We start from the raw sequence: 14,012 nt of genomic DNA, 5'->3' as shown, positions 1-14,012 counted from the left end.
AGGCTCTTTTAGAGCATGAGGACGAGCTTCCAGAAAACATGAAGCCAGCACAGCTCATTAAAGACCTTGCCAAAGAGATTCGGATTTCTGAGGTGAGACACTGCGAAGTCGTTGGAGACTTTTGTTGAATGTCTTTACTCTCATTTATTTAGATATGATCTTGATTTTTATTATGTAAAATGTTTTTGTACATGTTCAATCAGCTATTGCCAGAATCAGTAATGGTTGACAACTTCTTCACTGTGTCTTTTACTCAGAATGCAACAAAAGCCATAAAGAGCGAACCCAGCAACTCAAAGCCCCCAGCTGAGGAACCCCCGTCTGCTCCATCAGAACCAGAAGAGCCCACGTCCCCCGCACACATCTCCTCCCCACCACGAGATAAGCCAGCAAGGAAGAAAGCCACAAAGCCACCCAAACCTCCCAAAATGCCCAAGGCACCCAAACCACCGAAGGAACCCAAAATAAAAGAAGGTGGCAAAAAGAAAGGGAAGAAAGCAAAAGAAGGTATTTTACCTGAGAAAAAGCCCTCGAGTCTGGCAGCTCTTGAATCCCATGCAAAGGACATCCTGAACAAGATGGACCAGCCCAAAAAAGTAATGTTTTTTCATCCGTATAATATTCAATATAAATTGTTTATGCGTATGAAATGACTTAAAAGGGTGGATTATAATTTCCACTGAACATCCATCAAAATAAGAAGTAAAATGCAAAAAGAAATCTTGATAAAAAAAATATTCAAGGCAAAAAATAGTAGCAAATAATGATAATTTCCATTTATATGCACATAAACAGCCATATTTTCCTACATACACTACCCTTTTAAAGTTTGGGATCGGTAATTTTTTTTACAATTTTGAAAGAAGGCTACATTTATTTTTTTTATTTTTTTATTTGATACATTTATTTTAATTTATCTAATACTTTTTAATTATAATTTATATATTAATTGTTTTCTTTTTTAATATATTTTAAAATAACATGGCAAAGCGGTGTTCTTCAGCATCAGTCTTCAGTGTCATATGTTCGTTCCTTAAGAAGTCATTGTAATATGCTGATTGGGTGCTCCGTAAACATTTCTTATTATTATCAATGTTGAAAATAGTTTAATATTTTAATGAAAACAAATTATCTTTTTTCATTTGATGAATAGAAAGTTTAAAAGAGCAGCATCCTTGCTTAAATGTATTCAGTTCTTTACAAAATTAAATCTTACTTACCTCAAACATTTGAACGTTAGTGTATATTTTTTTCCAAAGCATTTTTAATAAATGGAAAATGCCATAAAGAGACTTCTAGAAACATTTCTGAATGAATTTTGAATCTATTCATTAAAATGAACTGAACATAAATGAAATATGATACTGCATTTGCAAAATTATTGTGAATAAAGTCACTGTAAATATATCAACCTGCTTTAGAATTGTCAGTATGCACTTTTATCCGTTTAAAAAATTTTTTTTATTGTCTCTCACATTGCACAGCTGTTAAAAACTGGGATGAGTATTATGGAGAAAGAGACGAGTAAACCGAATGACGTTGCAAAGTTTGAGATGATTCGAGAGCATAATAAGAACAAGACGGAGGCCAAATGGAAATATAAGGTACGTTTGTTAGGTTTACAATGTAAGGACACATTTGTACTGAATAACCTTGTGTAATGCAAACGTAATGACTTCCTCCATAGCAACATAGATCAGTGCTAGAGAGAGGCTTTGAAATTCCACGCAAATAATATCAAACCCCGACAAGTTGAAAAGTAGCAAGCAGGGCTTTGGGATCATCCAGAAAGTGATTTACACGTTTTAGATCAAAGCAATCAGCAGAAATAACTCTGCGGCTCAGTCACTCTCTCTGTTCTGGGATCATCAAAGCAGCAGAACCCTTTACCCAGCCTCAGAGTTTACCTAATGCTATAATGCTATGTCATATCCCAGACATGCCAGCTAAGCATTTACATATGCCTTCATTTCTACTATCAAAATGAGCGTGTTGTGTCGTTATTGTTGGATAACATGGGATGGCTTTTGTAGGAAAAGCTTAATTCTGGTGAACGGAAGGCATTACAGGGCTTTCGTTCAAGGGGGAAAATTCAATGCCAAACAGCCCAGGAATGTTTGTAGTTGCTCCAAGTCTCCTGATCCGAGTGCTCCTTTGCCGCTCGCCAAACATTTGCAGATGGAGAGAAGTCTCTGCTAGATAGTCTTCAAGGTCATCAGCCGCAATGGCTTCAGTCTTTGACGTCTGATCACAGTGGACGCGGCTGACAGAGAAGATCCGAGAAGTGAATGAGATGGGAAGAGTTTCAAAGTACTGATGATTGTTTGGTGTTTCTTTTCATCTTGCAGAACAGCAAACCTGATTCGTTATTGAAAATGGAAGAAGAGCACAAATTTGACAAAAGTCTACTCAGCCATAAAGACAATAAATTTGCATTTTCATTGTCGAATAAGAAGTTGCTGGGGTAAGTGCAGTATTAAAGTTAAAATTTCCGTTATTAAATAGGCCTATTTTAATAAATATTTTGATATGATCGACAGCCCTAATTTTGAGCAATTTTATGCTAAAAAAAAGCTCTCTTCTGTCAATACAACTAATGTTCTTTTCATCTGGTTTCCTCAGATCAAAGATGCTCAAGACCCAGACCAATTCGAGTGTTTTTGGCTCAATACAGAATATTAAGGAAGAAAAGCCCAAGCCTGTGAGAGACGAGTACGAGTACGTCTCTGATGAGGGGGAGCTTAAGATCGACGAATTCCCAATCAGGAGGAAAAAGAACGCAGTCAAGAGAGACTTTTCCTGTAAGGCTTCATGATATGCGATCTGGGCCAGGGTGATTTTCTGATTAAATAAAACATAATTTGAAAGCAAAAATGATTATATACTTTATAATCAGGCCCAGATGGAATCTGTAGACTTCTGTTAAAGTCATTACACTGATTTTTGGGCGACAAAATGATTTAAACTACAGTCTTATTCGTATTTGAAAGTATAATAAAATTAGTCAAACTCTATAATAAACAAACACACAGGGGGTGAGGTCCAAAATTAAGCAATATCTTAAATTTGACTTTAATAGTTTTAATAATTTTTGTACAAATAACAGTGGAATTGTTTAGCTTTGTTATGAATGATGAATATTGAATTAGTAGCAAACAGCTCAGGTCAATGTGTTACAGATATACAGACACAAGTAATATTTCACATTTGTCACCACATCAAATCCTAGATAAACCTCTGATAGTAAAGTTGCAGTTGCATTTCCTAATAAAGTTACTGGCCACCATACATTTAATTTAATTAGTTTTGCTTGTGTTTGTTTGGTCCCTGGGTGGCACATTTGTAGAAATTTGTGAGTGACAGGCATTCAGATTGTTAAAATCCATGGCCACTGATTCCATGTGGGCCTGCCTATATTAGACACACTGGTCGGTTAACTGGTTAAAAAATAAATCTTTCATTTCATGCTATGTGAGAATAATCTTGAACATCTGACGTTATTTACAGTTTTATCAAACATCAAAGAGCCCATTCTGCCATCGAAAAAGCCAAAGCTACAACCGTCGGACACGAAGGTAAGCATCAACTCCTTTTATAGTGCTGGTCCAGTGCTATTTAACAGAACATCCATAGTATTTCTCTTTAATCAGACAGTGGTTAAAAACATTGAAAGACTGATTTTGACAGTAAACAGGAAGACATTAGGACAAAATTCAAATCTCCAATCTTTATTTCATGAAGTAGCTGATTAATTCCTTCTGGATGCATTTAAAACATTGCAGCGCTGATGTTCTCGGCTTGCGATAATTCACCCATAATGTTCCGACTTAAACCAACATACGGCACAAATCAAAGAGAGCGAGCTGCAAGACGGAGCCAAATATCACCTCAAAACTGATGAAGGAAATAGCTGTGGACTGAATCAAATGAGAGCAAGAAAGTTAATCATGACAGAGGCCCGCAGGCGAACTATGTGAGGGGTTACAAAAGGCTACAGGATATACCAATAAAAAAACTCACAAACCTAAGAAAAATCCTGTATACAGAATGAATATTGCTCATGCAAATCAATCAGCTTCTTGTGTATATTTTGATACATTTACATTATGTACTTCATGTCAGTTTTTCTCCCCTCCCCTTGCCATTTCAGAATCCAGATTCATCAGATGAGGAATCACTCCACATAGACACGGAGGCCAAGACAGAGGTCAAAGGTCGTAACTCCAAGGTCTCTAAGAAGAAAGGGGGCAGTTCAGCTGGGATTCTGGATCTCCTACAGGCCAGCAAACAAGTGGGCGGAATTGACTACAGTAACAACAGGTATGCACATTGTTATCCATATCCTGGTGTCTGAAAGGCATGTGTTAGCTAAGTCAATTAATAAGGCTGAATAGGTTATTTACTTTTATTTTAGTTTTAGCATTAATATTTAAAAATTATAATTTCGAGATGCAACTTCTCCAAAAGAATTTTAACATAGTATACTTTGGAATGCTGAGACTATCAGGATGGTAAACGGTTTCCGCGAAACATCCCCTCTAGGGCAGCATCGCCTTTAATATTCAGTTTCATATTATAATCCATAGCCTTTAGTTTTTGTGTAGACTTTGATAGTTTTGTGAAATAAAAGTCCTAGATACTTATTCCATAATGTTGATTTGAATATCTGCTTTATATTTTTTCAATGTTTTAATTGCGTAAATACATGTAGGATAACATCTTTTGCCCTTGAGCCGAGTTAAAACAGTTTTAAAATACATGGCTTGAGACCTCGCATTCTGTTCTATACTGTTTTGGTCCGTCCATCTGTTTTTGAACACAAGAATGTGTCTTGTGGGAAAAATCGTGACTAGTATCTGGTGTACATGACCCTAAACTAGTGTAATTATACAAGGCTTCCTTAAGCAACTAGTTGTTTAGACAATCCATCGACTGGTCATTTGTGCACATCCCTAGTTCATACATTTTCATGATTCATGTGGTATGTTTTGTACATTACACACGCTAATGTGGCAGAGTATGTATTATGGATATGTTTTGTGTTTGGCTGAGGGCCATAGGGAACATACAATTTATATGATGAAGCATGTTCCTGACCCTTAAAGAATTAAAACACGTCATATTTCTAGCTTAACTGTTAGTTCTTAAACTTCACACTGTAAACACATCGAGCGCAGGGTTTCTTCATCTGTTGAACAATGGCTAAAGTAATAGTTTGCACGGTTCTTTATAAGCAGTTTACATGTGCTGCCATTATTTGTTTAATCCCTCTACACTATTAATTTGTCAAATACAGCAAAAGCTTTAGGCCATTCCTCTTCATTTTACTGTTTGCTGTTTTGGGCACATTTTTGATGGTCTATTTCCACTGCGCTGAAAGCTGCAAATCAGCTCAAACACAAAATGAGAAGGAAAACATGGTTAAAATATGTTAATTTCTCAAATTATTTTTTTTGTGCTTGTAAACCTGACATATGACTGCAGGATTGTGGGGAGGAAATGCCTCCAGTCAGTTGCGACCACATTAAACAAGCTCTTGACTCATTGTTCCACCTCACTGGTTAATCTCTTAATAGGTGGTAATCTGCACTGGCTAAATCTGTATTTTTCTGCTAGTTACCTCAAGTTTAGAAGCAGATGTGGACACAATAGTTATAGTTTACACGGTAGAATCTTCTTGTGACATGAAAGAGATTTATATGATGAGGAAATTAACTTTTTATGGGGAATGAATGTTAAGTGACAGGTAAATTAGAAAGGCAAGAGAGAGATGTGCAGATTAGTGGTTTATTGAATGAACAGATGTGATTATAAGACAGAACAGGTTCAGTTGGTTGAATGAAGGTTCAGTATGAATGAAAGCAGACTTGTTAATGCAGGTAATTTGGTTTGCCTTTTGATAACACACCCTGGATTGAATCTTAACTAGGATTTTTTTTAAGTTAGTTTTCCAGGCCCACCCATTAGCTTTACATGTTCAGTTGATTAAATATGCCTGAGATTTAAACAAGTCCACATGACATTGCCATACATCAGCTCCAGTGGAAAAGCTCTTTGGCCATGATTGACATCAACCATTTCTATGGTGGGTTAAAGGTGATGTGTAATGTTTTGAATATTAAAATGTTATACGTCATATATTTCAATATTGTATACAACTTTTTTAAATTTACTATTTTTTAATATGCAGTCAACCATAAGTAAACTATTAGTATTTCCTAGAAAACTGGGTTTCCATCCTATTTTTATGCAGATTTTGGGATATCTCCAGTGTTGTTTTAGTATTCATTTATACTGTTATAGTATTTATCAACATTTTAAATTATATTTTATTTTTATATTTTCAGTTTTTAGTTTTAGTTTTTTAGTTTAGTTTCCAGTAATTTTTTTATGTGCTTTTGTAATTTTTTATATTTCTATTTAGTTTTAATTTAAATTTGTTTCAGTCTTAATTATTTTACTACAAGACAACATTTATAATTTCATAATTTTTATCATTTTATTTTTTTCATCGTTATTTCAATTAATAAATTTGTTTTAATTAATAACAACCCAACAATTTTGGGGGTATATTGCCAAAAATGCCGGATTGAAACACTAAGATGCAAATAAAAATGTAATAATGCAACTAAAATGTAAATTTTTGCATGCATTTTTTTAATTAATAGTAAAGTAAACATGAGAATTAGTTGCAATGGAAAGACATTTACTAAATATAAAATTGAGAATTAGTTTCAATGGAAAGACATTTACTTAATATTAAATTGATAAATGTGCTTCAAATGTGCTTGAATAATTTGGCCTGGAAATACTGCTTTATTTGCTTATAGCTTTTCATGATATTCAGAGTTTTAGTATAAATTAAATTTGCAGGTTTGAAACATATATCTATCATCATTAACTTGACCAGTGGCGTCTGCTTGGGACTGTTCATCTGGGAAATCTTTCTGCTACACTAGTGGTGCAAAAATTATACACTTCACCTTTAAGTGTCCATCTCCATTCTCATTGCTCCCCATCACCCGACTCACTTCCTAAAATTTCGAATCGCTTCTCATTCCCACTGACACTTGGAGTAATGTGCGTGTGTGTTGTGTATTTCTCATTGATGGACTTACAGTCAGCCACCTGCATCCCCCAGCACACAGGAGGCCATCCAGGGCATGTTGTCCATGGCTAACCTGCAGTCATCAGACTCTTGTCTGCAACCATCCTGGAGCAATAGCCAAGCTAAGAACAACTCTCACAGCAGCTCAGCCAGCAAGAAGCCGAGCGGCGCAGCCGGAGCAGGAGGGAACAGCAAGCGTCCAGCCAAACGCTTGCCCAAAAAGACGCAAAAGAGCAGCAGCGTGGACAGTTCGGACATGTTCGATGATGACCAGGACCACATGGACGCATGCTTTAAGGATTCTGATTATGGTAAGTTCTTCAGATGGATTCTTTTACTGTGCTTAAAGCGATAATTCACCCCAAAAAAATAAGTGATATCTTCTGGGGAACACAAAAGATATTTTGAAAAATGTAATTTGTCAAAAATTGTTCATACTAGGAAGGGGTTTCATGTTGTTTGTACCCCAAAATGCAGAAGTAGTTAAGTCATACAGGTTTGAATCAGGGCTGCATGATGTTGGGAAAAAATTTGAAATGCGATAACCCGTAAAATAATGTGATATGCGATACGACTGCTTTAAGTATGAAACAGAAATTGAATAATCAAATGTAAAACTAAAACTGCTTAGTCTTCAGTGTACGAATTAAAGGTACACTGATTCTTATCAAAGCTACAAAAGTAATTCAGTCAAGGGCAGTGAGTTTTTGTTTCTTTGTCTTTTGTTGTTTGATTAACATTAGTGGTGGAACAGATTACAAAATTCATGGTTCGGATCATTACATTTTTTGATCCACGGATTTGATTATTTTTCGCATCAGCAAACAAAAACAATATATATATATATATATATATATATATATATATATATGGGGGGGAGGGGTAACTTTGCATTTCATTTATTACTTAAAGCTAACTTGAAGTTCTTCTTTAGCTACTACATCAAAAACTACTAGCCAAAATGATACAGTTCACACATTATTTAAAACAAGTGAACAGTCAGTAATAAAATAAGTCCAAATACACAAATTACAAGCAGAGGTGAATACTAGTAAGCATGTCACAGTCATGTGTCTAGTCTATTTTCTGCTAGTATTAAAGTCATTCAGTTATCGCATGTGTGTAAATGATAACAGAGTTTTCATTTTTGGGTGAGCTATTCCTTTAAGAACCCACTTGGAGAACAGATTGTAGTCCTCTCGTTCCTTTATCTTGGATAGCTTGTTTGCACTATTATCTAGACCAATTAGTTCCTCTGAGACAATTTGTCAAGGATGTTTTGTGATGACTTGGAATTGCCCAGGTGCCCTTAGAGCAAAGCAAAACAGTGTAAATCTGCTCCATCAGCGTTCTGATTAGAGTTTGATTTTGACTTAAGGGTTCTCATTCACGGCACAGGGACAGGCGTGTTTACTCTCAGCAAGAACTTTTCAATCCCCCTTTTTGAATGGTCTCTTTTATAGCTTTTGTGAACCCCTTCCAAGAACAGCAAGACCATTAGAAGCCTGTTAATAATCCATTAGCATGAGTTTTAAACTGTTGTTTTAAATGCTTTTTGATCTGATACCCTAATTAGTCATTACTAGCACGCACATTCCCGTTTGGACTCACACTAAGAGAGCGTTTTATCAGGCACACAAGCATTCCTCCTTTCTGTAAACATTTTTTTCTTTTTCTTGATAATTTAATTGTTGGAAATTGCGTGTTCCTGAGTGGTTGAGTTCAAAGAAGCTAGGTGCATGCTGGACGAGGCAGGGCAAGGAACAGCTGCCATGCATCTGTGTCACGCTAACATCCTGTCCAATGAGAAAATACTTAGCACTGTAGTTTATGGAGTGCAAAAATAGGGTGGTTTCTCATGTATAAGCAGTGTTTAAAAGTAATGTGCTTCGACATATTTACATTGCTTTCTTTAATGACTTTAGACCGTACATATAGCACTCCAAGACAAAGAGAAGTTCCAGTGGAAACTAAAATGGTGGAATCTGTAGAATCAGCTAACTTTTGCTTCCTTTAATCTTGTATTTTTCTGGGGGGGGGGTTTTTTCAAAAAAAATTTTCAGTTTATCCATCTCTGGAATCTGAAGAGGACAACCCAGTTTTCAAATCGAGATCGAAAAAAAGGAAAAATACAGATGACACTCCATATAGTCCAACAGGTAGTGCAAAGTCTATAATCTCAGGTGGGAGTCTGACTTTAATGTAAATGTAATCACATGGGATTATATTCATACTGTTGCAGCACGAGTTGGGCCCACTGTACCACGACAGGAGAGACCAGCTCGGGAGGGGGCACGTGTGGCGTCCATAGAGACAGGACTGGCAGCTGCGGCAGCTAAATTGTCTCATCAGGTTAACGCTTTAAGCTCATAATGAAGCGGTTCATTCAGTGCAATGGCCAAATGTTTACATATCAATTTAAAAACATTAGCTGATATTAAGAAATTGTGACAAACAGACACATTGGCTGGGTTATTTAATCAGCTAGTATTAAGCAATTTTGGGATTGTCTGCATTTGCAGAAATTATAGGCAAAAATAGGCCTTTTTGTATTACTTTCTACTTCTTAATGAAGTATATTCTAGGGCATGCACGATTAATTTAAATAAACCCGAAATCATCTTAGTGTGATTATCAAGTCATAGAGGCTGGAAATTAATTAAATAAATACAAGCAGAGGGAAATGCTGCACTGTGTTTTTTTTTTGTTTTTTGCAAGAGGCTTATGATCCTGTATTTTCAGTGTCTTCACTGTGGTTCACAGTAAATTCTACTCCACATAAACTCATCTCTGCATCTGCTCTGAGTTTGGGTCACTTATAATGTGCACAAACCATCTTCCCAAACTTGTAATGAGAAGCGCTTATAAACCGGCTATTGTCAACAAAGAGAAGCTGTGGTTTTCTGCCAAAATAAAACCTCAATTGGTTTAACATTTGAAAATGAAGAAATTAAGACAGCCAGTATTAGTTTTGAAATTGTACAGTTGTACTGTAAAAGAAAATTATTATATTATTTTACTTATTTTATATTTTACTGTAATATTCTGTAATTATATACTGTAATTAAATTATATACTGTAATTTCAGCGCCATTAATAATATATTGACACAGCTGTGGCTTAATAATGTATTGATGCGAAAGGATGTATATGTATATATATATATATGTATATGTATATATATATATATATATATATATATATATATATATATATATATATATATATATATATATATATATACACATATATATATACACATATATATATATATAATTTAAGTAAAATATGTTTAATATTTTTAATTGGTAATAAAAGTAATAATTAAAAATAATAATATATTTAATAATTTTACACTCAAATAAAATTAAATTTGCCAAATTGTGTAGCCCTCCAAAGTAGCGCAGAAAACTAAATAAAATTTTATTTTAAAATTAAAAATCGCAATTAGATGTTTTTCCACAAAAAGGTTAGCCCCAGTAAATACTGAGGAAAAAAATGTCATAAAAATGTTGTGGATGTCTCATTTGTACTTGCAAGGATTTTTATGTAAAATTAAGAAATATTTAGGTCCTGCACTATTCAAGGCCGCACATTGTCCACGTGAACTCCTTTGTGTTTTGAAGCACAATATGCTCTTTGAATCATTTTCAAATCATGCTGGAGAACAGGACCATCAGGTTTTTCCCAAACTTGTGGGAGTTCATGTAGTTTGAGTGTCATTACAGTTAAAGAAATTCTGACTCCTCTCTAATAGCTTCCATTTTCATAGAAACATCTGTAAGACTGATTTAGCTAAATGAACCTACTAACTAGTTCTTGCTACAGGAGGAGCAGAAGATTAAGAAGAAGAAAAAGAGTACCAAAAAGAAGCCAGTGGCTGTAGAGGAGCCTCACAAACTCTCTCAGGACAGCAGCTCTCCAGAACCCACCCCAGACTCCGAGACCAACCTGGCCGACCACGAGTACAGCACTGGAACGGGCAAAACCGCCGGCGGCTCGCAACCCATGGCGCCCGGAGTCTTCCTCAGTCAGAGGCGGCCTTCATCATCGTCATCATCTCAGAACACCTCATCTGTCCCGCCAGCAAAAGTCGAACGTGGGAACTCGACGGACGCCAAAGGTGATTTTGGCCAAAACATAAATAGGATCTTCTTGTGATGATGAGTATTAATTCATGTTTAAAGGTTTGTTTATGTTGCACTGGCCAATCTGAGAGTCGCAATTTCAGCGCCATTAATAATTTATTGACACAGCTGTGGCTTAATAATGTATCAATGCGAAAGGATGTTGTTGTCGCATGTGCTAACCATTTTGCTTTGTCTCTCGCCCACAGCCAAGCGGCTAAAGAAAGGAATGGCAACGGCCAAACAGAGACTCGGAAAAATCTTAAAGATTCATCGTAACGGCAAGCTCCTGCTGTAACATGGACAATGGGTGACTCAGACTTTCTCCTGATGTTTATGGACCCGTGGCCCCTCCCCCCCTCGATGAGCCGGGATGATAGCAGCAAGGACCGAAACGGACGGGAAAGCGAACAGGATCCCACAAGTTTTCAATTTCTAAGAAGAACATAGCTCAGATAGGTTTTTGCCTCTTCTTTTACTTTATAACTTTCAGATACTAAAAATGTACAGAATACCTGCTATTAATATTTTGTAAGAAGAATTTGTCTTGTTTTACTATGGCTATCAGTTTATCAGGGGTTGCTAATATATTATAAGATACAGAACATAGCAGTCATTCCAAGATAAAGAAAGTATCCCTTGCATGTATTCCAGTTGCATGCATTGTTTTGGGAGGGAAAGGGTTAGTGGAAGGTCGCAAACAAGAAGTTCATTACTGCTTTTTGGATGTGGCTTATCATTATTAATAATATTTTTTTTCTTTCTTTTGTATTATAATTTTTATTTTTTTTTTTTATTTTTTTTTTTACAAGTATTACTAAAGAGATGATCTTCACTAACTGCCTGGGTGATTTTAAAATCCCCCATTTGGAATTTACTTTTCTTTAAGCAAAAAAGCATTTTTATATGCATTATCTATACGGGACAACTGAAAAAGTACTTTTCTGTTTGCTAAGCACTATCACAGATAATATTTATTGATCTAATATAATTGTACATGTCATAGGTAGCTTGAGGAAAGCCAGAAGGCACTTACAAAACATCAGTGAAGCACAAATATGAACTCATATTGTTAGTAATGTTGTCTCAACAGCTACTATAAAATGACAACTAGTTTTTTTTATTACAAATATAGGCAAAATGTGTTTTTGTGGGGAAAAACATTAAACATGCATATCGATAACAAACCATATTTCCATTTAATTACATGGTTAAAATATATTATTTCCCCTTGTTGTTCTAGCAATTCAGTGTATCACATGAAATACAATGTCACAACTAAACTTTTACAGAATTGTTACCACATCTTTGAAATATTTATTTATATTGTTTTGTCATTTTTAGACATTGATACTACATTTAGATTTACATCATCCTGTTTTTTGCATTATTTTATTATTTGACAATGTAGCTCTTATTACGGTTCCATTATACGTTACAAAACACTTGCCAAAAGCAACGAAACACTACATAAATGGGATCTCTAGCACTAATGATAAGCCTCATCCATGACATTTCACTACATGGGGATACTTTCTCTCTTCTGTTTGTTTCACAGGCAGCACCAATTACCCTAGAATGAAATATGCATTTATATTGCTTCACAGTACAGTATGTAGAATGTAGCCTGTATATAGCTTTTTAAATGACTACTTTTTGTATCCTTTTTTCCTTAATACTTCATTATACATTTTTACTAGTTTTTGCTAATTACAAACAAAAATATATATAAAGATATAGAAATAGTCATTACCTTTTTCATTTTTTTTTGTTAAATACACAATAGCTGTACTTTTTTAACCATTGTTTTGTTTTCATTTCATTTTGTTACATTAGACAAAAGGTGTTGCCTGGAGAACAAAATACACAGTGTAACATTTATTCTCATATGGCCTTACATGCAGAAAACCATGTGTATTATGATTCATTTATGATGGGGGATAAGGAAAAAAAAAATCAACGTTTCTACGACCAGCCTGACATTTGAGCTAAAATACCCCTGATGGATTTTAAAAGTTATTTTACTAGCACCTTGTGAAGTGTTTTCTGTGTCAGTGATGTAATTTATTAATGTTTGTAGCCTTTTATACTTGTATAATTCTTAAGAGGTTTTGTTTTAAATCGTTTATCAGTCTGTGAGCCCCTTAGGACACTTCTATCATTAACAGTGGGCAACAGTTCCTTGTTTTTTTTTTTTGTCTTAGCAAAATTTGTCTTCATTGTTTTCATCAAATCAAGTGCAACTGCTCTCATCAATACGAAATGTTACATTATTACTGTTATTATTATTAAGCAGCTATTTTAAAGATCCATACCATCATGCCATGAGTTTTATTTTGGTAATAGAGTATGTACATTCTTAACCAGGTTTACTGTGCTCATAAATCGCAGTGTTTTAGTTACCAATGTAAATCTTGTATCCACCTTTCCGAAACGAAACAATGGAACTATTTCAGGTTTTTATTTGTACAAAATGTGTGTTGCTTTGTTGTGGTTTATTTTTATATGTTCAAACAATTAAATGCATCCACTGTTTCATGGCAGTGAATGATACTTTTGTAGTAGTGCACTCTGTTTTCTGACTCACAAAAGATGTTTTGAATTAACATCCATGTCATGTGTTTGCAGAAATGCCCTGTTTTCTTGCCGTTTATATTTAGCCTTTTGTATTAGGAGTAACATCCCCATGCATACTTTGTTTTTCTAAATGCAATGAGTTGGTCATTATGTATATGAAGTCTGTTCCCATGCCATAATGGCACACAAAAGTCAGTTTT

General features: G+C 35.0%; 1 protein-coding gene across 2 annotated transcripts in view; it reads left to right on the top strand.

Moving 5' to 3' along the window:
• phf2 (PHD finger protein 2) overlaps positions 1 to 13,794 on the top strand; it is a 29,087-nt gene extending 15,293 nt beyond the window's left edge. Inside the window, exons 11-22 of one of the 2 annotated variants that reach the window (XM_077203596.1) lie at positions 3 to 92; positions 258 to 596; positions 1,485 to 1,604; positions 2,349 to 2,464; positions 2,623 to 2,801; positions 3,508 to 3,575; positions 4,151 to 4,320; positions 7,142 to 7,419; positions 9,172 to 9,267; positions 9,351 to 9,460; positions 10,937 to 11,231; positions 11,445 to 13,794. In XM_077203596.1, the coding sequence (XP_077059711.1) occupies positions 3 to 92; positions 258 to 596; positions 1,485 to 1,604; positions 2,349 to 2,464; positions 2,623 to 2,801; positions 3,508 to 3,575; positions 4,151 to 4,320; positions 7,142 to 7,419; positions 9,172 to 9,267; positions 9,351 to 9,460; positions 10,937 to 11,231; positions 11,445 to 11,533 (1,950 nt within the window). In that variant the 3' untranslated portion in view covers positions 11,534 to 13,794. Of the gene's footprint in view, positions 1 to 2; positions 93 to 257; positions 597 to 1,484; positions 1,605 to 2,348; positions 2,465 to 2,622; positions 2,802 to 3,507; positions 3,576 to 4,150; positions 4,321 to 7,120; positions 7,420 to 9,171; positions 9,268 to 9,350; positions 9,461 to 10,936; positions 11,232 to 11,444 lie in introns of both variants that reach the window. The other variant, XM_077203595.1, reaches the window with a different exon arrangement.
• The last annotated feature ends 218 nt before the right edge of the window (positions 13,795 to 14,012 follow it).

This window comes from Siphateles boraxobius, unplaced genomic scaffold (assembly GCF_051911475.1).
Source record: "Siphateles boraxobius isolate OS27281-9 unplaced genomic scaffold, OSU_SipBor_1 5, whole genome shotgun sequence".
Lineage (NCBI taxonomy): Eukaryota > Metazoa > Chordata > Actinopteri > Cypriniformes > Leuciscidae > Siphateles > Siphateles boraxobius.
This window is presented reverse-complemented; position numbering and strand designations above follow the sequence as displayed.